General features: G+C 40.5%; 1 protein-coding gene across 1 annotated transcript; it reads right to left on the reverse strand.

Moving 5' to 3' along the window:
• Nucleotides 1-6402: 6402 nt before the first annotated feature.
• LECT2 (leukocyte cell derived chemotaxin 2) lies at nt 6403-15578 on the reverse strand. The gene is made up of 4 exons (XM_059695338.1): nt 15318-15578; nt 13287-13383; nt 11332-11477; nt 6403-6853 (listed from the first exon to the last, which is right to left on the reverse strand). Exons 1-4 carry the CDS (start codon nt 15361-15363, stop codon nt 6687-6689), a joined length of 456 nt encoding a protein of 151 aa, XP_059551321.1. The 5' UTR covers nt 15364-15578; the 3' UTR covers nt 6403-6686.
• Between the last annotated feature and the right edge of the window lie 10240 nt (nt 15579-25818).

Genomic DNA, 25818 nt, shown 5'->3' on the forward strand with positions numbered 1-25818 from the left:
TACTTAAGTACTTCCTTTTTCAAACTTGTTTCCCCCCCAAATCTTAAATTTAATTCTCAGAAATAAAATTAAAAAGAAAATTAGAAATATGTTTATTATTTTCCAGTTTTGAATATTTTTAAATATTCAGGAAAACATATTTTATTGTTAACATTATTATAGATGTCCCCCATTCCCCCCCACTAAGCCCCAGACCCAGCCCCTGCCCCACCCCAGGTCTTCACCACATTATTGTCTGTGTCCGTGGGTTATGCATATATGGTATATGTTCTTCGGTTAATCTCTTCCAGTCCCCCTACCCCTCTCCCCTCTAAGATCTGTCAGTCTGTTCCATGTATCCATGCCTCTGGTCCCATTTTGTTCATCGGTTTATTTTGATCATCATTAGATTTGCTGCTCTGATTGACTGACCTTTTTCCACCTTGTCTTCTAATTCGCTGATTTAATCCTCTGCTTCCCAGAACCTATTGTTTATTCCTTCCAGTGTATTCTTTATTTCAGATACGTTGTTTTTCATTTCTGGTTGGGTTTTTTCTTTTTTCGTGATTTCTATGTCCTATTTCATGCTGTTGAGTATTCTTAAAACCATTACTTCGTATGTAGTCTGTATGTATGTAGACATTGTTTTGCCTTCATTTTATTTAGCTCCTTTTCTGAAGAGTCCTCCTGTTCTTTCATTTGGGGCCTGTTTGTTTCCCCATTTTTGCTGTTTCTTTGTGTTCCTTCCTGTGTATTGGATAGAACTGCTACGACTCCCAGTCCTGATGGGGTGGCCTTCTGTAACGTCTTCTGAGACCTAGTGGTATAGTCTCCTTGATCTTCTGAGCTGGGTGCTCTAGGAATGCCTCTTGTGTGGGCAAGGTGGGCCCTGCTGTTGTAATTAGGTCTTGATTGCTGTTTGTGGGTGGGCTCAGCCCTTGGGCTAGCTGACTGTGAGGCCCAACCCCGACCATGTTGCGCCAACTGTTACACAGATGTGGGTTCACCCTTTGTATCTGCTGATTGTGGACCTTGCTGGATTTTGCTCTGACGTTGTCTGAAGCTGGCCACTTGATGTGCTGGCCCCAGACCTCCTGGGAATTTCTCTGGTGCAAGCCAAGTCACTGTCCCTGCCTGGCTCTCAGCAATTTGTCTGAAGCTCTGCAGGGCAGAGCCCCAAGTAGTCCAGTGGGCGGGGCCTCCAGAGACTGGGTCTTCCTTGGGTCTTGCACCTTGAATGTCCCTGCCCTGAGCTGCTCTCCCTTCCCCCAGTGGAACTGTACTCTGTGGGAATATTGAGGATTTGCACAGGGGGCTCCTCCTGTCTTTCCTCTGTGTTCTCTGCTCTCAATATTTTAGATCAGCGACTCTTAAACTGATTTTTGAACTGATTTCTCTGCAGTTCAGCTGCAATCTGCTCTGGGGTTGGGAGCAAGTGGATGGAGCTTCCAGCTACTCTGCAACAATCTTTTGTTATCAGGAAAACATTTAAAAATGTTCTCACCTATTAGGAGATCAGAATACAATGTGATAAATAGCACATTTTATATTCCTTTATTTAGAGACTGCTTATGCATACATTCTAACCACTGTACCACATTCGTTGTCACTGAGTTCTGTAAGAACAGTCATCTCATTTCATTTAATTTTGAGTTCAAATTTCTCAAAACAGTGTATTGTATATTAGTGCACACTAAATAAATGCTATTAGAGCTGATATTACTGGTTGAAAAATAAAACCAGTTTCCTAAAGATAGTTATTATTATTGCAGAATTATATTAGCCATAGCTTAAGATTTCTGCACTCTCTTAGAGTGCAGAAGCAGCAAATAATAGGGAAATTTAAGTCTGATTAGAATAGCAGGACAAACAAACATAAAGGAAATGGCCTGAGAGGGAGGGGTCAAACTGGTTGGAGATCATTGTAATGGTGGACATACTGAAGACATAAATCTGGTATTAAAAAACAGCCGAAACCGAAGGACTTATATGCATGCATATAAGCATAACCAATGGACATAAGACACTGGAGGGTAGGGGCGACCAGGGGATTGTTAAGGGCGGGGGGGGGGAGAAAAAAAAAGGACACATATGTAATACCCTTTGTAATACTTTTAGCAATAATAATAGTAAAAAAAAAAAAACAGCCAAAACCGGTTTGGCTCGGTGGATAGAGCATCGGCCTGCGGACTGAGGGGTCCCAGGTTCGATTCCAGTCAAGGGCATGTACCTGGGTTGCGGGCACATCCCCAGTGGGAGATGTGCAGGAGGCAGCTGATCGATGTTTCTAGCTCTCTATCTCTCTCCCTTCCTCTCTGTAGAAAATCAATAAAATATATTTAAAACATATATATATATATCCCTGGCCTGGCTGGTGTGGCTCAGCAGTTGAGTGTCGACCCAGGAATCAAGAGACTGCTGTTTTGATTCCTGGTCAGGGCACAATCTCAGGTTGTGGACTCGATCTCCAGTAGAGGGCATGCAGAAATTCAGAAGGCAGCCAATTGATGATGTTCCTCTCTTCTCTCTCTCTCTCTCTCTCTCCCCCTCCCTTCTTCTCTCTCTGGTAATCAATAAAAGAATATATAAAATATATATATGCCTGAATGATAAGGTAATAGAGTGCCAGTGGTGTTTGCACTAGAGAATAATGAAGCAAACAGAGAAGGACTAGAGGAAAAGGGAGGTCGAGGGAGAGTTTAGCTCACCCTGATGATAGTTCACCCCATAGTTCACCATCATAGAGAGATAATGAATACAAGTGCCCTCTTTTACACTGAGTGAAAAGTTGCTGCAGTAAATATGATCTTCAGTGGCCCAGTAGTTGAATCTAGAGAACTGAGTACTGTAATGACTCTTAGAGCAAAACTCAGAGTAAAACTCATCAGCTCAATTAAATGACCCTGGTTGGTCTTATTGGGTTGACAAATTGAAGAGCAAACATTTTTAGGGCAACCAAAAACAAGACAAGGAAATATGGAGTATTCTTGATGCTTCATTTAATGAAAATGTCTCCATTTACTGTGGAAGTCCATGAAAAGTACTGTTTGCCTAAGATTAGAGGATTCTAGATAAATGAAAGTTTGATATTAGATGGATTTTGGGCTTTAGGCTTTTAAAAGTATCTTAGTTGTGTAAGCAACTTTTTCATGTTAAACTGGTGTTTTTGAGTTTGCTAAAGGGTTCTAGAAAAGTTAGAATAATTTTGTAGGCGAAATGTAAATGCAGGTTGCACTGAAAAGACATAAAAATAAGATTCTAAAATTTTTGTTTTTCCTTCCTTAAAAACCTTCATGGGCTCATTTGTATTATGCTAAATACTAGAAATTTGGGCAGATTTTAAAATTATATGTATTGCTCTTGATATGCTACTAAATGTGACAAGTGTCACAGGATATAAGAATTCTTCCCTCTGTAGGCCTTGCCCTTTAAATTGACCACTTATCTTATATTTCCATTAAATTACCTTTCTGCAAAAAACTTAAATACATTTTCAAAATAAAAATTGATTTTGTTCACATCATTTATAGTCAATGAACTTAATACCTGACACCACAATTTTTAAGTATTATCTCTTTCGCTAAGGAAAAATAAGTTACTCAGTACTCTTACTTCTCTGTCATTTGAACCTTTATAATACTTTACACTGAACATTTTGACACTCATACCTGAAACAGAAATTAAAAAAGAAACCAAAACTCTGATATGATACACCAGAGGGCGCTGTATTCTAGTTCTTAGTCTAAAGTCTGCATTTCCGTTCACAGATGTGAGCGTGCTTGTGGAATGCTAGGCAGAAGGCACAGTTCTTGCTCTATCTTGCAGAAGCTCTCCATCCAGGTAACGAGTCTGGTTTTTAAAAAAACCATTTTCAGAAGGTTAAGTATTTAGAAGGCTATATATTTCATTATTTAAACATTTTAGAGCTCTTTAAAAATTGCCTTTAAAGTCTGTGCTATGTTCTTGTTTTATGTTCTCAATGGAAACATAGCTTTTGTCCTTTGAAAATAAATGTAATTTTTAGAGACAATCTAAAGTTATTTGGCACTATGGAGATAAATAAGGTAGGTTATCAAACCAAGCAGTGCTGGTTATAGTTTTCATTTTTTAAATTAAATTTTTAATTTGCTAGCCTTGTATAACACAGTAGAGAATAGTATCTAATTGGGTATGCCTTGTGTAGACTCTAAACTATCTGAGAACCATCATTAACACTTTTTCCTGGCCACCCCTCTGCAAGTCCTAGTATATCTATAACATATAATTCATAATAATAAATACTCATGAAATCACCTCCCAGCATTGATAGTAACTTAAATTTGCCAGAGTTTTTCTGTCCTATCAAGTCCTTAGGTAACTAGTGTTCATTATTTGTTTGATTTCTTTTTTATATGTATTTGTCACATAATTATGTGTTCCTAAAAATTACGTTGTAGCTTTAACTGTTGTGACTTTATAAAAAGAGTATTCATGCTATATTTGATCTTTTGGACTTTTTTTTTTTTTCTTACCTTGGTATTACAGTAAACCCTCGATTTTGCGGACCTCAGTTTAACAAACTTCAGATTTAATGAACAAAATTCCTGGCTCATATGTCATATGTGAAAATTAACACCCTGTTAATTTTAAAATGCTTTTAACCAAGATTTGCTTACAAGTAAATTAACAGGTTGGTTTTTGTTATTAATTCACTGTTATCTTTAACAAATTTTAACAAATAGGCCATATCTTGGAAAAAAACACTAGAAATTTTGCCAATATAAAAAATATTACATATCTACAACGATAGTCTATATATTTAAATCCAACAGTCACTGCTCAAAAACAATGTTCAGTGAACGATTAGCACGTAGTCATCATGGGTGGTAATTAGTTCTGTTGTAGCATGGCGTAACTTTATGCAGCAGTTTTAACGTGTGCCAGCTGATGTTCCGACGTGCTAAGCCATGCCCAGCTCTGTGCATTTGTTTACTAGTGCTGACTGCTGAATGCATGCATTTACTAGACCTACTCAGCATAAATTTAAAATTACTATACTACATACAGAAAACTTTTCTGTGAAATTAAACTTTAAATGCATAGTTAATTTTAATTACACAAATTTGTCTACATAAGAAAGACAGGTAGCCCTGACCAGTTTGGCTCAGTGGATAGAGCGTCGGCCTGTGGACTCAAGGGTCCCGGGTTCGATTCCAGTCAAGGGCATGTACCTTGGTTGCGGGCACATACCCAGCAGGGAGTGTGCAGGAGGCAGCTGATTGATGTTTCTCTCTCATCGATGTTTCTGACTATCCTTCTCCTTTCCTCTCTGTGGAAAATCAGTAAAATATATTTTTTTAAAAAAAGAAGAAAGACAAGTAAACTAACTAATTTGTCAACTTTTTGACATATGCATTCAGCAAACCTACTTTATTATATAACGGACACCCCCTTGCCCGAAATGGCCCGTTATATCGAGATTTTACTGAATATTGCTATGATTCATCCATTTTGTCGTTAGCTGAGGATTATTTATTTTGAGTGCTATGTAATATTCCATTCTATAACCACAATTTATTTGTCCATCTCACTGTTGATGGGCAGTTGAGTTGTTCCAGGTTTTGCTCTGATAAATAGTGATATCATGAACATTCTTATACCTATATCCTAGTATACAACTGCAGCCACTTCTCACCAGTAGTAAAGTAAGTTCAATTAATTTCATTTTCCTCTAACATATCTACACTAAGAATGGAGTCATTCTACTAGAGTTTTCTACACTCCAAAAGGATTTAAGCAAAAATTCATGAAGGATATTTTCAGAATGATGAATTCAATTTATTCATTTCTTACTGACAGACTAAACTCTAGGGAGCCATAATTATTTCTGGTCCTTTGAACATTTGCATGGTTATTTCACGTTGGCACCTGTTGCCAATATAACCAAGAAGTAATAATTTAGTGTACAATGATGTGTAGAAATAAGTAGCTATCAGACGCATATGGCTAGATGAGGCTGACTGTCTTGGTTCCCTGAGATACTTCAGGTTAGGATAGAACTCTTTCTCTTTCTAGTACGCCTTGTTATGCAATCATACTGAAATTTAGAATATTACATATTTTCTTAGGCTGCCATTATTCATTAACTTAGAAAATCTACCACTTATATAGAATGTGGGAATATAAAGACCAGTGAATTCTGTTCTATTCATGCAAGCAGCTCACGCTCCAACCAATTTGACAAACCTAAGGATATTGCTGAAATTCTCCTCAACCTTAACTCAAAAGAAGCCTCCAATTTATTCAGTTAATACCTATTCAGTATGTATGAGTGTCCAGCATTGTACAAACCTCTATTCTTTTACCATAAATACAGATTAGGGCTTTTTTTTTTCCCCCTAAGCAAAAGTCTAGTTTTAGAATCATTAAAAATGCAGTCTGGACTAACTTGAATTTACATGTTTATTTACTCTACGTATTTAGGACTAAGAAATATTAAGGAAAAGCCACCACCCCAGATACAGGTTACCAAAAGTTCAGAGAGCCATGAGAAATTAGTGGACATAAAAAAACATGAAAGTGGCAGTGAGTTGAAATCAAAATACTGTGTTCTTCCTTGCACTTATCATGTTTCTATTTGAACATGAATTTTCTTGGAAAGCAGGATATGCGTTCAGGTTCTAGGAAGGTGGCTCTCTATCTTGATGATCTGGTCATCTGTCTTCCGTTTATAGGTACACGGTGGGATCACTCAGGTCACAGTTTTCAATGTGTATGTGGGATTGTATGCCAGGATAAACTTTCTGCAAGGGCAACAGAATTCCCAGTTTTTCTCCTTTCTTGATAGAACCTTTATATTTAATTGGCTTGATGTAGAACATTTTAATACAGAAACCTAAAAGAAAAGAAGAAGTAAAAGTATTCATTATCTGGGTTTTAATAGCCTAGAATCAGAAATTTTAAAAAATAACAGAAATAACACACACAAAAAACATAAAAAGAAAAGAGAGTTGATTGAACTCAATGGGGGAGTAGAAGGAAATGACAAATCATATCAGAAATAAAGATAAAAATTGCAAGATGTCCAAGGAAGAATAAATTGAAATGACAATGTAATAAAAGCATTAAACAGTAGCAGAAAAACACTAGATAACTGAGAATATTGACCTGGAATAATGTTAACTCTAAGGCATATTCTAGTTAAACTGTTAGACTTTAAAGACAAGGAAAAATGGAAAGAACTGGCACAAGAATACAAATCTTTCTAAATACCAAAAGAAAAATATTTTAAATACTCACCATATAGAGAAACTGAGTTAATATAATACCATAATTATAATGTAGTATGACAATGTTTTATCTATAAATGTTAACTCATCTATTAAACAGAATTTTCTATTGACTTGGAAAGGAAAACCCTACTCTATGCTGTATAGAAAAACAATAATTGTAAAAGGCTAAAAGTTAAGAAATGGACAGATTTTTGCCAAGAAAATGGAAGCAAAAAGAAAAGCAAGGGTTATGATCATGTTATGAGAATGGAATTCAGGCCAAAAGCATTGAAACAAGACAAAGGAGGACAATTTATAATGCTAAATCCAATGATGACGCAATAGTGACAACTGTCTGTGTGCTAAATAACACAGAAACCATCTGTATAAAACAGACTTCAGGAGATGCAAGGAGAAATCAATGGAAACCCACTAGTAATAGGAGACTTCAACACATTTATATCATTAAAAACAAGTCAAGTGGACAGAAAACATCAGTAAGGCTATAGAATTATGCCATACAACATGATAGCCACTAGCCACATGTGGGTAGTTAGCATTTGAAATGCAGCTAATCTGAATTAGATGTGCTCTAAGTACAAGGTACATACTGGATTTTGAAGATAGTACCCCCCAAAAGGTAAAATATTAATAGTATTTATATTCATTGCATTTTGAAATAAAAATATTCTGGAGATACTGGGTTAAATAAAGTATATTATTAAATTAATTTCACCTCTTAATTTTTACTTTATGTGACTCCTAGAAAATTTAAATTTAAATTTTACTTAGGTGGTTTTTATTATATTCCTTTTGGATGGTACTGCCATAGAAGATCTAGACAAAATCAATAAGGTGTGTCTTATGTATATATGGATACTGGAGGCCTGGTGCACAAAATTCGTGCACGGGCAGGGGGAGGTCCCTCAGCCTGGCCTGTGCCCTCTCGCAGTCCAGGACCCCTCGCTCCTTACCACCTGCCTGCTAGCTGCTCCTTACTACTCAGCTCGCTGCTCCTTAGCACTGCTGCGGAGGTGGGAGAGGCTCCCGCCACCACCGCTGCACTCGCCAGCCATGAGCCCGGCTTCTGGCTGAATGGCACTCCCCCTGTGGTAGTGCACTGACCACCAGGGGCAGCTCCTGTGTTGAGCATCTGCCCCCTGGTGGTCAGTGCACATCATAGCGACTGGTCGTTCTGGTTGTTCCACTGTAATCGTCGCTTAGGCTTTTATTATATAGATGTGTAAGACCTCCACACTGAGAACCAATGCAACAACTGCTAATACCACAGTGCAAGAAGACCTAAATACATGGAGGATATAACATGTTCCTTGATTGGAGGATTAATCACTTTCAAGATAGAAGTTCTTCTCAATATAACCTATATAATCAGTGAAAATCCAATCAAAGTCCCAACAGGCTTTTAGTGGAAATTGACAAACTGATTTTACAATTTGGAAATGCAAATAACCAAGAATTGCCAAGACAGCCTGAAAGAAGAACAGAGTTGGAAGATTTATACTATGAGATATCATTATGTATTTTAAAGCTATAGCAGTTAATTCAGTGTATTATTTGTGGAAGATTGACAAATGACTGATGAAACACAATAGAAAGACCCACAGAAACTGACCCTGATTTATGACAAAAGATCTTGAAGTGTAGTAGGGGGGAAAAATGATCATATCAAACTAATGGTACTGAGTTAATTAGATATCAATATGGAGAAAAATCTTGATCCCTAACTCATTCCTTACACAGTCCCAGATGGATTATAAACCTAAATATGAAATATGAAGCTTATAGATGAAAACATAGGGAGACTATTTTAATGACTTCAGGGTAGGAAAATGTATCTTAAATAGGTAAAAAATGTTAACAATAAAGGAAAATAATACTAAATTGGGCTGCATTAAAAACATGAATTTTTATTTATTGAAAGAAGCAATAAGAAAGCGAAAAACAACCCATAAAGTGGGAGAGGATATTTGCAATACATATATCTGGCAAAGGACTTGTATCCAGAATATACAAAAAACTCCTACAGACCAATAAGGAAAAGACAATTAAGAAAGACAGGGGAAAATACTTGAATAGGCACTTCACAAAAGGCAATATTGATGTTATCAATAAATATGAAAAATGCTCAATTTTATTAGCCATTAGGAAAATGCAAATTAAAGCTAAATAAGATATCACTACATACTCGGCGGAATGGCTGAAATGAGAAAGGTAGATAAACAACACCAAGTATTGTGTGTGAAGCCACTGGAACTTTCATATACCCTTGTTTGGAGTGTAAGTTGGTACTACTTTGGGAAACTGTGCCAGTATCTACGAAAGCTGAAGATACACATATACCAAGTGACCCAGCACTTCCTCTAGCACAGCATCCTGCCAGTTGCTGAGTATATTAATTCTAATTATGTAACTGGGGAAATTACCCCAGGGTGGATTTGTGGATGCACTGGGCCCATTATAAAATGGACCCTAGTGAAAAGTACATTGATTATCTGACCTTACAAGCCCTTAGTCTGACTGATGGACCACAGTGGCCTTTTGAGTCTCTAAAGAATTAGTATCAGTTTTAAGTAGGAGTCCAATAATCTCTGAAAAGCCTAATTATTTCTTCTTCCCCAATGTACATTCTGCTAAATAGCCACAGGTCCCTTTGGGAATGGTTAGAAGTAAGGTTTACAGTACAAATTTTTGGCTGTGTGACAGAGCCCTTCCTCAAAGAGACTCAGCCTCCCTTTTACTCAAGGGGCTCTGGAGCTGTGAGCTCAAGTGTCCAGAGAATTGGGGTGGGGTGGATTTTGACCCATTGTTGTGATGATTGAAGTCAGAATTCTGTTCACCAGACCTGGAGTGTTTCCATTTATCCAAATCAAGTAAGGCTTTAGTAGGCTGCCCACCTAATTCATTCTGGGGTCTCCACGATGAACTAGACAAGGCCTCAGATTTCCGGGCTTCAGACGAATAGGATTACTGCTTCAGCTCTGCTGCCTGTTAGGTAACCATGCCAGCCTTGGCCTTGACTACTAAGTGGACTTCACTCAATGGCAGCAGTTTCTCTTGTCATTCAAGCCTAAGCCTCTGTATAGTTCCTCAAGGACATGGGCTCCCTCACAAAATGCTTCTTACTTGGTGAAGGGATTGTCCTCTGGACTCACTGCCAACAGAAAAGCATGTTCATGTCTCTTAAAAGACATGTGCAAGAAAGTTCATCGCAGCATTTTCATAATCCCTAACACTGGATACTGCCCAAATGTCCATGTGGAGAAGAATGACTAAATAGATTAAGATATATGCCTGTAATGGGATACTACATAGAGCCATAAGAATGAACTTAAACGATGTGCAAAATATGGATAAATCTCACAAACATGATGTGGACGGAAAGGAGCCCCGTGAAAGAGACTGCATGCTGTTTAATTCTATTTATATCATCTTCAAAAACAGGCAAAACTAACATATGGTGGGAAAGCGATTGCCCTTGCTGGGAATAATGAAAAAAGTAGCACAAATGGTCTCTGGGGTGCTGCTGCTGTTCGTTGTCTTGACCTGGGTGCTGGTTACATCGGTGCATTCACTTTCTGAAAATTCATGGAGCTGCACACTTAGGCTCTGTGCACTTTTCTGTGTGTGTGTTATCATCCCAATCCCTGGAATACCAGGAGACACAGCTTTACCCAGAATATAGAGGGCTTTGTAAATATTTCCCAGTCAACTCTTGGAGAAAGGCCAACATTTTCCAATTGTGGAATTTGGGTAAATGAAAGTATGTATTCATGATAGTTAGTATTGCTGAAAGTGGTTTTGTTTATAGATTGTTAAGCAAAACCACATGGGCCACAGGAAGAAAGCCCTCAGTCAGCTAGAGAAGTAGATGGAGTGTGTGCATAAAAGCAGATGACTCCAGGAAACCAGTGTAACATCTTTGGAAATGCATTAAGCTGTTTTAGTTTGCTACACCAAGTCCTTTATGTTGTAGGTTTTATCATCTTGAAGGAAGTATGAAATTTCAATTATGGGATATGCATTCAATAAATAAATATCCAACATCTCCATATGTGTCCCAGACATATACACCACCTCTTACCTCTTCCAGATATCCGGACACCATTATTGATGGCATTTTTGTTTTTATAAGGTTTCTCCTGGCCCACAATCATTCCACTGAAAGGTGCATACACAGTAGATCCATCAGAGCACAAGACGTCCACACCCTGGTGAGGCCTATGGTTTCTAGGATGCAGATACGAATGAAGAGACTTAGGAACTGCCCTGGGAGCTTTATCGCCCAGGAGTGTGGTGTTAGCCTTCTGTCCCCAGGCCAGGGGATCAGCCATTGAAGCTGCTAGAGCATGTTAGCATGTCCCAGGTTTCCTCACTCTGTTTTGCCCAATTTTAACCTCCTTCCCTGAAGGTAGTAATAACCACGTTGTGAAGATTAAAGCACTTAAGCTAGTATTTGGCACTTGGGAAGCCTTTAAAAATATTAGCTATTCTTATTATATGGCATTTTGGGGAAATGAAGCAACCTATATGAGTACATTTTAATATAGACCACTTAGGAAAGAGCTGTCTTTTTATGGGAACCGATCATAAAAGAATCTTATGTTACCCAGTCGTGCTTTTCCCTCAGCGACCCAGAAGTTATTACAAACATCATTTACTGTACGTGCTATTTTAATATAGTGAGTGATGCTGCCTGTGTTTATTAAAGCACATGTAGCACAAACACAGAATGTTTCCAGATTGTGAGGTTTCTTGAGGTTGTCGCTAACAGTCCTCACTGTTGTCAGCATGCCCACTCTTGCCAGCCTCTTCTCCTTTCTAATAGGCTCCTGCCTGAAAACTCAGACTCACCAGGATTGTTAGATGATGTAAAGCAACATTGAGCAGGTTCCAAGTGAAGAGCCATTAAGTTATTATATAAGTCAAGTGCAAAACTTTAGGGTAGGAACTAATTGAGTCTTAATTTTGGCAATTAAGAGGCCATTTTTCCATATTTCCCATCTCTTAGGTATATCTCCAGGTACTTGAGGTTACTTTGTAAGTATCCTATATGCAAATCGACCAAATGGCGGAAGGACCGGTCACTATGATGAGCACTGACCACCAGGGGGCAGACACTCAACACAGGAGCTGCCCTCTGGTGGTCAGTGTGCTCCCACACGGGGAATGCCGCTCAGCTAGAAGCCGGGCTCAAGGCTGCAGGTGGTAAGGAGTGAGGGGTCATGGAATGCAAGAGCCCCAGACTGCAAGAGGAATGTCTGACTGTCGACTTAGGCCCGCTCTTTGGGGAGCGGGCCTAAGCCAGCAGGTGGACATCCCCCAAGGGGTCCTGGACTGCGAGAGGACGCAGGCCAGGCTGAGGGACAGCCCCCCAAGTGCATGAATGTCATGCACTGGGCCTCTAGTTATCTGTATAAGTGAGAGTCCCACTGCGCTAGTAATGGGGGTGGAGGTTAATAATGCAATTGGACACGCAGCTATTTCACCAGAGAGTGGTACTCCCAAGGTGATACTGTACGTTACTGGAAACTCACAAGTCTGTTCCTCATTGTCTGAAATAAATTGCCTGCTTAGGGCCACCTCCGGGGTTCAGCTCCCAGAGGCTGGGTTAGTACACTGTGGTTTGATGGAAAGAGGATCCCAAGGCCCGAATCCTAGTTCGGCTTTCACCACCTCCAGCTGCGTTTGGCAGGTCCCTTAGCCCTTTGGTGCCTCCGTCCAAGTTCCTCATCTATAAATGGGATAGTAATGCTTGATTTTCACCTTGGAAAACCCAGGTGAACTAAGTCAACGTGGGAAAACACTGTTTGCCCCCCTTCCTCTTTTCCTTATTCCACGCTCTGTTCCCAATTCAGAGCCCATACTTGAAGCAGAGTTCTTGGAAGTTGCTCCAGAGACAGTAATGTAACTGGTTTCATCTCCGAGTTTTCCTGTTGTCAGAGGAAATGATCATGAGCGCTTGAGGAAACATAAGGCAAGCACACTAAGCAAAGAGGTCAGGAGGTCGAGAGCCCAGAAAGCATATGGTAGACATACCTCTGGGCAGTGTACTGGCCGCAGCCATGGCTGTCACACGTCCTGATCTCATTGGAAGACTTGCCAGCACATAGATTAGCCCACGGCCCAGCCAGCACTGAAAAGGAGAAACATGAGGCAGATTTCCTTTCTCACATATTTCCAACCTCCATTTGCCTTGTAAGTCTTCAGTGGATTCTGAAAATACTGTTTTTGCTATAATTTGTCCCTAACATTCTATAGTTTATGGTAAGCTCTTCCTTTAATTCCTGGTTCAGATGTAAAATTGGCTTTTTCTCTGGCCACAAAAAGTCTATTTTATGACATATAGAGTTATTTGTAAGTGTGTCTGTTGATAGGCATTAACCTCCATCATTATAGTTTCAGATTATCCACTAATAAATGGCATAAAGTGTGCTTTTCAAATTTTCTTTGTTCATTGTTTGGCATGGGGTTAAAGAAAATAATCAAACAGGTTGATTTATTTAAAGAAATAACCCCAGAAATTCTTAAGTAACTTTGAAATGTTTCCTTATTGCTAGTCCCAATAATCAAATCCAAGAAAATATTTGAATTAGCAGCAGTGCCAACCTTTCGGACCTCATGGACCACCAGTAGTCCGCGGACCACCGGTTGGCGACCGCCGCTCCAAAGGTTTCCTTAAACCAGCAGTCGCCAAACTTTCGGACCTCACGGGCCACTGGTTGGCAACTGCTGAATTAGAGAAATAAACTCTGAACTAGCAAAGTGTATGTATTACTAAATAAATCTCTTTCACATTTGCAAATGGAAGAGGGAGATTCTTAAAAATATGAACATGTCAACTCAATTTAGATTAGAGTGGAGTCAGAAGGGAAGATGGGGAAGAGAGTAGAAACAATTACAGACAGTCCTTGGGTTACGTCGCACTCGACGTACATTGTTTCGTGGTTACGTCGCCATCTCCCATTTATTTATAAAAAAAAAAAATTCCGTCATTTCGACGTATGTACATATGTGCTTTATGTTTTTTATTATTTATTTACCACAAGTAAAGGTCAGGAATTGTTATCTTTCTTTTAAATTTTTTTTACTGTTTCACTTCATTACTGCTGTGTATGTGCTCCATGTGAGTGACGTCGGTGCTTATGTAGGTGGGTTCCGACTTACGGCGAAAATCGCCTTACGTCACCGTAGGAACGGATCTCCGACGTAACCCGAGGACCGACTGTATATAAAATACTATGAAGCAGTAAAACATGGAGAAGGGGGCTAGCTCTCTGTGTGTATTTTGTGCAAACTTTGTAAGTGCATCTTCTCTTTAATATAGTAAGCACTTGATAAATGTTCAATTGAATTTTATTTCCAGGATTCTCAATGTTAACATTCATAGCAAGATGAAGTTAGCAAACTCAAACTTTCACTTTAAAGCAAACTAACCAAAACAGAAGCAAAACCAAGAACCTGTTAATTTGATCACTGATTGTATTTAACAGTATTTTACTATTTATTAATAATACATGTGCTATGAAGAGAAGGTACAAAATATGGCCATTAGGCATATTCTTTAATATTCTTTCAAAAGTCTTATACCTTAAAGCCACACTTCAAATCAACACTTTGATCAAGATATAAAGCCATCGCTGTGGCAACTAATATTATCCTTGGGAACTCAGGCAGAGACTAGACAATTTGTTAATTTATTCATTTTTCTCTTGGGCTGTGACTATTAAGGGAGCATTCCCCTGGTCCTAATCCCACTAATCTCTGCATCAGGAATTTTCTAAGTCATATTCTTACACAAACTTTTCATCTTCTAATTACATTCCAGTTAAGTTCTAGACCACAACTGAAAGACGTTTCTTAACGTCCCCCCATTCCACTTTTGTCTCCCTCATGAAAGAACCAGAGCATTCGGTGGACATCACTGAGAACCCCCTGTTCTTCCTGTTGCATTTTTAATATCCAGATAAACAAGTTTCTGTTGTGATTGTGCTATTATTGACTTTTAAATCTATCCTTGAAATAAGTTTTTACAAATTAGCTGAGATTCTAAAATTGTGTCTGACTTACCAGTTGAAATCAAAGCAGCCAAAAGGAGGACTCCTGAAGAAAACATTTGGCTTTTATTTTCCTGTGATGCTTCTTCCTCCGATAATTATAATGGCTACACACTCTCTTTGAAGAATATGCAAGTCTGAGTAAATATTTTCTAGCTAATTAGCCTTAGAATTCTGCATTTTTCATTTCTTTAACAGGAGACAATGGAACAAGTCAAATTCTAATATCCCATGGCTAGCTATTTGGTTCAGATGTAGGACCTACATAAAAGCTCCTGAGCTGAAGAAGCAGCTAATTTCATTGGAAATGCTGACTAAATATTAACTGAAAGTGATCAAACCAGGTGAAGAGTGACTGTCCTCAGGGCTGTGGCTTCGTGAATAACTGCAGATACAGTAAAAATACAAAAATACCCTAACTTTAGGATTATAGTTACCTCAGAGCAGGGAGGGAAGCAGAGTTGTGCAGGGGTACACAGTGCTTAAACTCTAAAATAATCTATAGAAAACAGAAGATCAAAAGCAAATATAAAAAAATATTAATTTGTTAAACATTGGAGGTGGATACCTGTTGTAATGCTCTCTGTACTTTTCTATATATTTCAAATGTGTATTCGCATTTCCTTCCTTTTGTGGGAGACTGAGATTGGGGCCCCAAATCTCCACCTCTCCCTGCATCCACACCCTTGCCATGACTCTTAGGGGCAGCGGGGGTTTTCTCAACCTCTGATTTGTGGTTCGATTCTATGATGCACTTTGACCAACAGAGCGAGGCAGACATGACTGTATCTGTAGAGCCTGACCTCTGACCAACCTTATGTCGTTCCATTTCCCTTCTTGTGTCTTGTTGTCTTCATGAGGAGGACATTCCCGTACTAACCTACAGGGAGAGAGTGACAGTCACGTGGAGCAGGCTCATCCTAGCCAAGCCTCCCAGCGAAAGCCAGACTAGCACACCCCTTAATTTACATTAGAAAATTCCCAGCTCTCAGGATTATTGAACACAAATTAACTCCATTGTGTTTAAGGAAATAGTAAGGGAATTAAAGCAAATCTAAGCTAACTAACTGGACATTTGTCCTGAACGAGGCTGGCCTATGTCCATTTTGGAGTGGTATTTCAGGGCCAGAAGGCACTGTCCTTGTTCTTTGTGTATAACCAGTGAGTATAAGGAATGTCCACATGATTGCTACCTGTTAGAGATCTTTTGATTAGAAACACTGATCTGTTAATAGACATATTTGGATAAGACCTTTATCCTCTCTGAGCTATATTTCCTCATAAATAAATGTATGTGGAAGTACAATGACTTGTTGGGCTATGATTACTGAAGGGCATTTAACCTTTGCAAGATATACTCAACTATCAGCATTATAAATTGACCTCATTTGTCCCCCATGCCTTGTGTCTTGACCATTTTATTTTTCTTAGCACTTTCACCAAAGATAGAGAGGGCCAGGAGGAGGCAGAGAAAATCAAATTGGCTATAATTCAAGTTGGATGGCTGTGGTGATAAGAAACGATTTTTCCTATGTAGAGACCACCTAACCTTTATTTGCCTCTTTCGGCTCAACATTCTCATCTCTTTAGAAAAGCTTGAGTTAAATTATTGTAATAGAGTTCATCCAGTAGGTTCAGCTGTTCCCTCCTGCCTTATCTCTGGTTCTCTGTAACTGTCTTCTGCTCCCCATAAGGTAGAGTTCATACTGAAATATCGAAGTGAGAAGGCTGGTCATATTCCGGGAGCTTATGAACACATTGATTTTATATGTTAATATTTTGTGTTTGCCTTAGTTCATTCAGGGTGCTGTAACAAAATACCATTGGCTGGTTTATAAACCAAAGAAATTATTTCTTATAGCTCTGGGGGCTGGAAGTCTAAGATCAGGGTATCAGCATGGTCAGGTTCTGGGCAGGGCCCTCGGCGGATTGCAGACTGCCAGCTCCTCCCTATGTCCACGCCTAGAGCAAGCGGGCAGTGGAGCTCCGTGAGTCTCTTCTCTACGGGCACTGATCCTATTCACGGGGTCTCCTTCCTCATTACCCAAAGGCCCCACCTCCTACTACCATCACACAGGCACTGCGATTTCAACTTGGGATTTTTGGGGGAGACACAAACATTCAGACCCTAGCATTATTGATTTATATTAAATCATAAATAGAAAACAGTGGAGAGAAACTATTTGATAGAGGGGGCAAAGTTATAGATTTGAAGGTGACCTCCCAGCATAGAGTCTTATTCTCCATCCCCCCCCCCCCGATTAAAAATGCAAAATTTATCAGAGATGTAATGAAATTTGAATGAATGAGCTAGAAGAAGAAAAGGTTGGGGGAACCCTGCCAACGTGCATGGCTATATGGAATACAGTATATTGTTTGGGGTCATTGAATTTGTGTAGCTAACCAGGCTTAACTTTTACCAGGTCTAGAAACAGGTTCAAAATTAGCTAAACTATGCTACAAGTTTAAGTGCATGTCCTCAGTGTAAGGAATATAAGACGAAGAAAAATTAGTCTCAATACTGGGATGAGGAGAATGCTTCTGCTGCCAAACCCCAACACAAAGCCTCGATAAGTGTTCGCAGAATTGATTTGAACCAAACTACATCCCCATCAATGAGGAAGTAGCCTCCTTGCTTTCTGCTTTAATAGAGATTGGCAAGCGCCAATAAGTTAGCATGTATTAGATTAGAACGAGGACTAGCAAATGCGCGTAGGCTTTTGGTCATGTTAGTTGCTCCAACCCATAAGCACAACATGGACAGCCCTTCCTGAAATTCAGTCATTGGTAGTGTTTTCCAGCTAAAAGCAGAGCTAATGTTGGTTTTGTCTGACCTTTCATTTGGTGAGGGCAGCGAACTCATGAGACTGGTGTCATACGGTGACCTCTCTCTGGGTCACTTACCTCTTCCTGCCCTGGGACCCCAGGCAGAGCCTTGACCCCAGCCTAGCATCTCAGGATGGAGCCTTGTCCCCTGGGGGGCTGAACTAGAGCACATAAGGGAATCAGAGCAAGTTTATTCCTACTCACGGACTGACATCTTCCCCCTTGTCGTCTATTAGAAAGTGGAATTGGATGTAAGCCTGAGTCTGTTTCCAATGTCCTGTGCCTGGAATAGGCAGCTGAAGCCCCGAGAGGATCTCATTAGAGATGGCCTTGTTTGTGGGAAAATCCTGGCAGCCCATGTATCATGCTTATATGTGGGATGTGTATTGCAAAGGGATTCTGAGTCTATGTTCTGATTCTGAGTCCCTTACTTTGTTGGAGATACATGTTAAAGATGTTTACACCCCTGGTATGGGTAGGCAGACATCTTTCCTTGCCAATTTTCTCTCCTATCCTCTTACTTCTCTCTGATAAGCCATACGCCAAATAAAACACTGGATTTTCTTCTCTTAAGGCTCTGGTGTACTTTTGTTGATAATTTCCTTATTTGTTTTTTAAGTAGTTATATCCTTGTTCTGATTATATAAGTAATGCTATCTTATTGCAAAAATTACCCCAAAGTTTCAAAAAAGTATAAAACAAATTTTCCACAAACATTTGGGCTGTATGTGTTTTAATTTGTCAGGAAAACATCAGTGTTTTATTAAGTAGGCACTATCTGAAACTGAGCATAGCACTAAAAGTTACATGAAAGACCAAGGATGGTTTTTTAAATTTTATTTATTGATGAGAGAGAAAGAGAGCAATATATTGTTCCACTTTTGTATGTATTCATTGGCTGCTTCTTGTATGCGCCCTGACCACAGATCAAACCTGCAGCTTTGGCATATAAGGATGACACTCTAACCAACTGAGCTGCCCACCAGAACAAGACCAAGCATTTTACCAGGACACCAAATAACAGAAGAGTTAAAGTGTTGAGTATGTCCAACTGCTTCCATTTGGGTAAAATTTAAGTGAAACCTTGTTGGATTTCCTTTGCTGTGAGAGGGCATGGAAATCATTTCTTTAGTCTCTTTGATCTTTGTTTGGCTTGGCAGTGCGGACGTCTTTGTGAAAGGGATGAGGCCAACGTGCTTTGCCGAGGGTTGTTGGTCTGGGTGACCTGACTGAACACTCTGGGCTCCCTCCCTCATTCTTCCTCAGGGTTTCGCTGGACGGAACCTACCTAGAAACACCAGGCTACGTTAAACTGCTGATTTAAGAACCACATGCCTTCAGAAACCACAACAACCCCCAGAAACGCTCAATGAAAGTCTGTCTCATCATGTGGAGAGGAAGGAGTCTCCACTAGGTGTCTTACATGACTTGAAAATGCTAAGCAAACATTTAAGTCATGCATTCTACCTCCCCTGACATACCCCAGGAACCTAAAGAAGCATTTTCTAATAAGCCACTTCCTTTTTCATTAATGGGATAATGAAGGGGGCAGATTGCGGTCCTTACAATGGAGCATTAAGTTTGATTTGTTTTAAATTAAGTTGTAAACTACTGAAGGTGAAAAGCTCTCTTTACGAAATGAAGCACATAATACAACTCTGTTTTGTGTCTAATGCTGCACTTAAAGGGTAGAGGGATGTAGCCAGGGGGTTTCTGGCTAGAGGTCCTTGAGGAAGTATATCTAAGTCAGGGTGGCAAATGTGCGGTGCCTACCCCATCATTCCTGCCTGTGTCCAAGGGAGACATCACTCATCACGTGTGCTATTCTCTCTAACTACACTCAGACATGACCTCTCACAGTAAGGTCACTGTAGCCTAAGAGATTTAAATTAGACATGAACTTTCCCAATAAAGGTTTTCTTTATTCTAGTAGGTACAACCATACAATTAAGGAACACTTCACATACTCTTTATTTTAAAAAGTCGTTGTCTTCAATTGAGAGTCTCTTGGTTTTAAAATCCTGCCTGAGAATGTTGTGTGGGAATGACCATTTGATGCTAAGATTCCAGAATGTACGAAGCCCCAGTCAACAGACAACCCCCACTCTATCAAATACTTACAGACCCGCAGTGGGCATATTTCCTCACCCAGTTTCACCATCTGCTAGTACTTTGACCAACACAAAGCAAACAGCCCCGGCCACCTCGGGAAATGCAGATGACCCCAAAGCATGGTAAACAGATGTGATTGGCCCACTGAGCTTTGAACCTTGAAATTGCACCACACACAGACACAGTCAGAGCCTTGCCAGAGGTTACAACACACACATTCTTGGCACCATTGTTCTGATTGACTCAGACCAGCTGAACATCTTAAATTGAGTGATAAATGAACTACGATCATGGAAGAAATGATGCTCTCCTGCTCAGGGATTCAAATGCCTCTCTAGCTGCTGATACCACCTGAAAAAGAAACTGTCAACATGAATGATTTTCAAAGCTACAACCATCTTCACTGTCCAGCACCACAAGCCATCACACATTTGGTGGGCAATGTGTGCAGGGCACCTAACGAAGGACTGGGAGAATGTGAAGGGGAGGAGGGAGGCAAGCAAGCCAGGCCGTACTGAGCACCTGGGAAGGGCCAACCCTGGACTGAGAATGAGGATGAGTGTGGGCTCAAGAGGGTGAAATGGGTGGAGAGAGTGTTGGTTGTTCTGTAGCTGGCTGAGCCTGGTGAAGCATTTCAGAGGGCCTTGCAAACCAAGCCTAACCCCGCTGTTTGCTTGTTTCCAACAGTAAAGATGGAATTTTTGAATTTCATTTGACTCCAGGGAGAGCTGGGACTGCTCCAGGAATATTTGTGTTGGATGCTCTGAGAGAGGATAGGGAAGTCATGATATTTAAATACATTTTGTGCTTTTATCTGTTTTCAAAGTCTACTTTAAAAAATTTTTTTTCTGTTATTGTTACATAGGGCCTATCAAGAAAAGGCATTTGGTTGGACATGGTGGACATAGAAGACAGAGAATGTGACTTTAGAATAGATCACCTTACCCAGACAATAGGGCAAACAGAAGCTTTTAGGGGAAATGAAATAGTCCTAGCCTGGGAGCATCTTCTGTGATTCCAAATTCAGATAATTTCTCTCTGTAGTTAACAAAAGCATATCCATCTGTATCAGTGAGGGCTCTCCAGAGAAACAGAACCAATAGTGTGTGTGTGAGAGAGAGAAAGGCGGCGGAGGTGGGGTGGGGGGGTGGCGAGAGAATATGAATCAGAATGAGAATGAATTACTTTAAGGAATTTGCTCCTGCAAATGTGGAGGCTGGCAAGTCCAGAATCTTCAGGGCAGGTGGTCCGCAGGAAGGAGAGCCAGGGAAGGGCTGATGGTGGAGCTTAGCGTGAAGGCAGGCAGTCTGGAGACAAATTTCCCTCTTCTTTGGGGGACCGCCACCTTTTTTCTCTTAAGACCTTTAACTGATTGGATGAGTCTCCCCCACGTTATGGAGGGTAATCTCCTTTATTCAGGCTACTGATGTAAATGTTAATCTAAAAGGTACCTTTACAGAGACGTTTCACTGATGTCTGACCAAACATCTGGGTACTGTGGCCAGCCAAGCTGATACATAAACAAGCCATCCGACCGGCTTCGCACCTTTGCTTCAGGACTCAGAAGTTAGCTCTGTGCACTGACCTCAGGAGTTGATCTAGAACAGGAAGAAAGCGGGGCATGCTGTGGAGCCTGTGGCGGTGGGAGCTTCAAGGGATTCCAGGAAATTTTATTTTGTTGGTTTACGTTATGGAAGCTCTACATACCTAACAACAATCTCATTGAGCACTTTCCTTATGGTCTGGCCAACTTTAAACTTTTAATGAGGAGTTAGAGGAGAAATAAGACATACTGGAAATGACTGAGCCAGGAAGACATGTCTAATTCCCACACTTCATGGGCGTGCTTTGCATTTGGGGAGCACTCTGCGCGTCTTTGTATGTTACCACCACCCGTACAGAAACCAAAGGGCCATGAGAGAAGAGCAAAGAGCGGGTGTGCTGGAGCCAACGGGGAACCCCACATGTGCATTCCAGGTAGCCAGAGGCCCACAGTTTTCACAGCAAAGAGCAGGCTGTTCCAACTTACTGTGTAAAAAAAACAAGAGGGATTTCTGGCCCATGGTGTTTGAAACAAAAATCACCTGCTAGATGACTTCATGTTTTTGTCGATCATTATGAAATATTTTGAAACATCTTTTCATTATCCAAAGTTACAGTTTGTCCATTTCTTCCCAAAACCATGTTAAAAAACAACAACTCTGAAAACTGTTGCTTTGGGGCGGGTGCAGGGTGAAGGGGGCCAGTGGGGAAAAGACAACAGAGGGGCTAGCTATAATACTTGCAACAAGAAAGATACTTTTTTAAAAAGAAAGGCAATGTTGCTTTGCTCAAATGATAGCAGGGTTCTATATAAATCCTCCGTGTAACAATGCAGGGGACTTTATTCCTCGGTGCGATTCTTTTAAAGAGAGCGAGGAGCCTTTTTGTATGTGCGTTGACTACTTCCTTTGTTTCTGCTCCTTGTTTGTGCCCAAACTGAAGCTCAGACAAGGCAAGTGGTGTCTGTCCGACCCTGATTCCTGGGAGCCTCTCTTCCACATCCACTGAACTGTGTCCATGGACGGTCTCTCTTGGATGATGACTACTTCCCAGTCTCTTGGACCAATGGGAGCTCCAGGTCTGATATTTTCCCTTGTGTGTCTCACATTCACCTAAAGCACAGAATGCCCGGAAGCAAAGACAGTGCTCTCTCCTGTGAGAGACTAAAAATGTGAGAGTCCATGGACCTGGTTGTAGAGTCTTACCTGAGGTGAGGAGTTTGATCACAGATGGAGAATACGTGACAATAAGCATTTTTAATTGGGGACAAACTATATTGGGGAGCTCATGTAGAACAGCTTGAATTGTCTGAGGTGGGTTAAGTAGAAAATAGGAAGGTGGTGAGGGAATAGCCATGAGCTTGGCAGTAAGCAGGTTTGGACTGGCCACTGCAGCTGAGAAATGGGAAGGGAAGACCAGGGCTCCAAGCAGCTGGACCCAGGAAGCCGGGCTCTACGACTCTCCAGCAGGGTCTGGCTGCCCAGGAGTGGGGGCAGAGGATGTGACAAGCAGGAGAGCTACAGGCCAGGGTTGACAAGCTTGATTGGAAGGGCTGCCTTGAGTTCTAAGCTAGACAGAGAGGCAAAAAAAAAAGAATCCAGCTGGGGACAGGGGAGACGTTGGAGCACCTGAACTTGTAATGAGATGAGGTGTGGCAGTACCACTCTGCATGCTTTCTCTCCCCCTGGAGCCTCCAGCATGCATCCTTGTGGGCGTGCCTTCCCTGAGCGCTCTTGCCTTCCTTTACTTCCACCCCAATGCCCTCCCCCTCCGTAAGGTTCAGGTCTGGTCCTGCCTGCTTCCGGAATTTCTCCTAGCTGTTTCTAGATTTGCCAGCACCCCTTCTTGAAACTCCTTCAGAACTTTTTTTCCGGGACACGTAAATTATTTCAGGATTATAGTCATACTGTATCCATTGTACAGGGGTGGGCGAAAGTAGGTTTACAGCTGTGTTGTATTAAAAATACAATAAATAAGAAATAATAATACAAGAATAAACTCTGTGTTTCATGTGCTCACAACTGTAGGCCTACTTTTGCCCACTCTGGTGTATATCTCATTTCCTTGTGAAGATGTGCAACACCTTCAGGGGTAAGAACGGAGCCACATGCTGCTTTTATTTCCCTGACCTGGTGAAACACTGTTTGAACACATGTTTGTTTAATTTCAAAAATATTGGTTGGTTATCCTGCAATTGGCATAACTCCATATACTTATTTCAAAGCTATTTGGTGGATTTTGTCAGATTTTTGATATTTGATAATTTGCAAGATTCTGTCCTGGTCACTCGAGAAATTCCAAATATATGTCTAATAAATAAATAATACTGGAAGTAAGAGTTTAGTAACTCTTATTCCAATATTATTTATTTATTTCTGGGAACCATTTTATTCCAATAAAATATTCATAGGAGAGGAGATCCCAGGCATTCATTTGCAGTTATTAAATTGTGAGAGAATCAAAGGAACTGACTCTCTCCTGACATATTTCGTTGGTTTAAATATGGAGCAAATTTTCACTTTCTTTTAATATGGTGACCCGCATCAAGCAACAAATAAGTATTAAATATAGGTATGATAAAGGAGAATAATTAGTCTATTGCACAGAATATAACTTTTCTGCATGAAACAAAATAGCTGCCAACAGCTCAGTTCTGCCTCTAACTGGCTGGTTGCCTTGGACAAGGCACTTCCTCTTCCTCCTTCATTTCCCCCCCTCAGTGAGGTGGATGAGTGGACTTTTGGCTTCAGCAGGGTGGAGCCGTTTTGGAGCCCCTGCAACAGGCAAGTCCACAGGGCCACTTAGTGGCCTTCCACTAGTGGGCGCCATTGAGCAGACTTTAGGGCCTCTGCCCTCCAGAACAGACTGCCTGCATTTCCCATCCTGACTGATGACGCATGTGGGTCTGAAACGGCACAGGATTATGAAAGTCATTGGCATAATTCGATTCCATCAGCTATTCTGAAGGTCTTTCCTGGCCCTCTGGCTTTGAGTCATGTCCACACTGTAAGCTTGCAGTTTTGCCACCACAGCCAGTTGCCATCGAAACAGCTCACCCTTTACGGAAAATGCTGATCCTTACAGTGCATTGCTCCTTCTTAATAGAGCAATTAATCTCTTTCTACATATTAGAGGTGAGTATTAACCTCCCTGGGCTCCTGGACTAATTTTCACTGGCAAAATCTTAGGAGACCTCTTAAGTTGTAGTAGTTCAGGACAGTGAGAAAGCTTAGAAGTCATTCTGGGCAAATCCTCTTGTTTTACAGAAGAAAGTCAAGTCCAAAGTTTGGTTTGAACATGAGACAAATTCAACATAGGATATTTTTTTGTTATCTTCAGAAAACATAACTATAAGTAAACTTTGTAAAATGTTATATATGGCTTTATAAAACATATTACATATTAATTTCCACAGTCCTATGAAGTATATTATTCACCTATTATTTAGCCCTCATTTTTAGAAAAGTTAATTAACTTGTCCAAAGACTGACAGCAAATTTGTGGCTGAATGAGGACCTGAGCCCAAGCAGAATAAGATTCTGTGTTATTGTTGTTGTTGTTTTTTGTTTTTTTTAATATATTTTATTGATTTTTTACCGAGAGGAAGGGAGAGGGATAGAGAGTTAGGAACATCGATGAGAGAGAAACATCGATCAGCTGCCTCCTGCACATCTCCCACTGGGGATGTTCCTGCAACCCAGGTACGTGCCCTTGACCAGAATCAAACCTGGGACCCTTGAGTCCACAGGCCAATGCTCTATCCACTGAGCCAAACCGGTTAGGGCTGTTGTTGTTTTTTAATAAAGCTATTTTATTATTTATCTTCAAAAAGAAAGAAAGTCAAGTCCAGAGAGAAGTGATTGGTCCAAAGCCACCCACTCCCCCAGGGAATGAGGCAGGGCTGGAATCCAGGGATAGTTGTGAGACAGGTAGAACCAAAAAGAGGCCCTTCACCAACCACAGGGTTCCTTTATCCCATTGCTTTAACTGTCCTCTCTGACAGCTTCGGTGACGTGGGTGGTATGTGAGTTGCC

Source organism: Myotis daubentonii, chromosome 5 (genome assembly GCF_963259705.1).
Source record: "Myotis daubentonii chromosome 5, mMyoDau2.1, whole genome shotgun sequence".
Taxonomy (NCBI): domain Eukaryota; kingdom Metazoa; phylum Chordata; class Mammalia; order Chiroptera; family Vespertilionidae; genus Myotis; species Myotis daubentonii.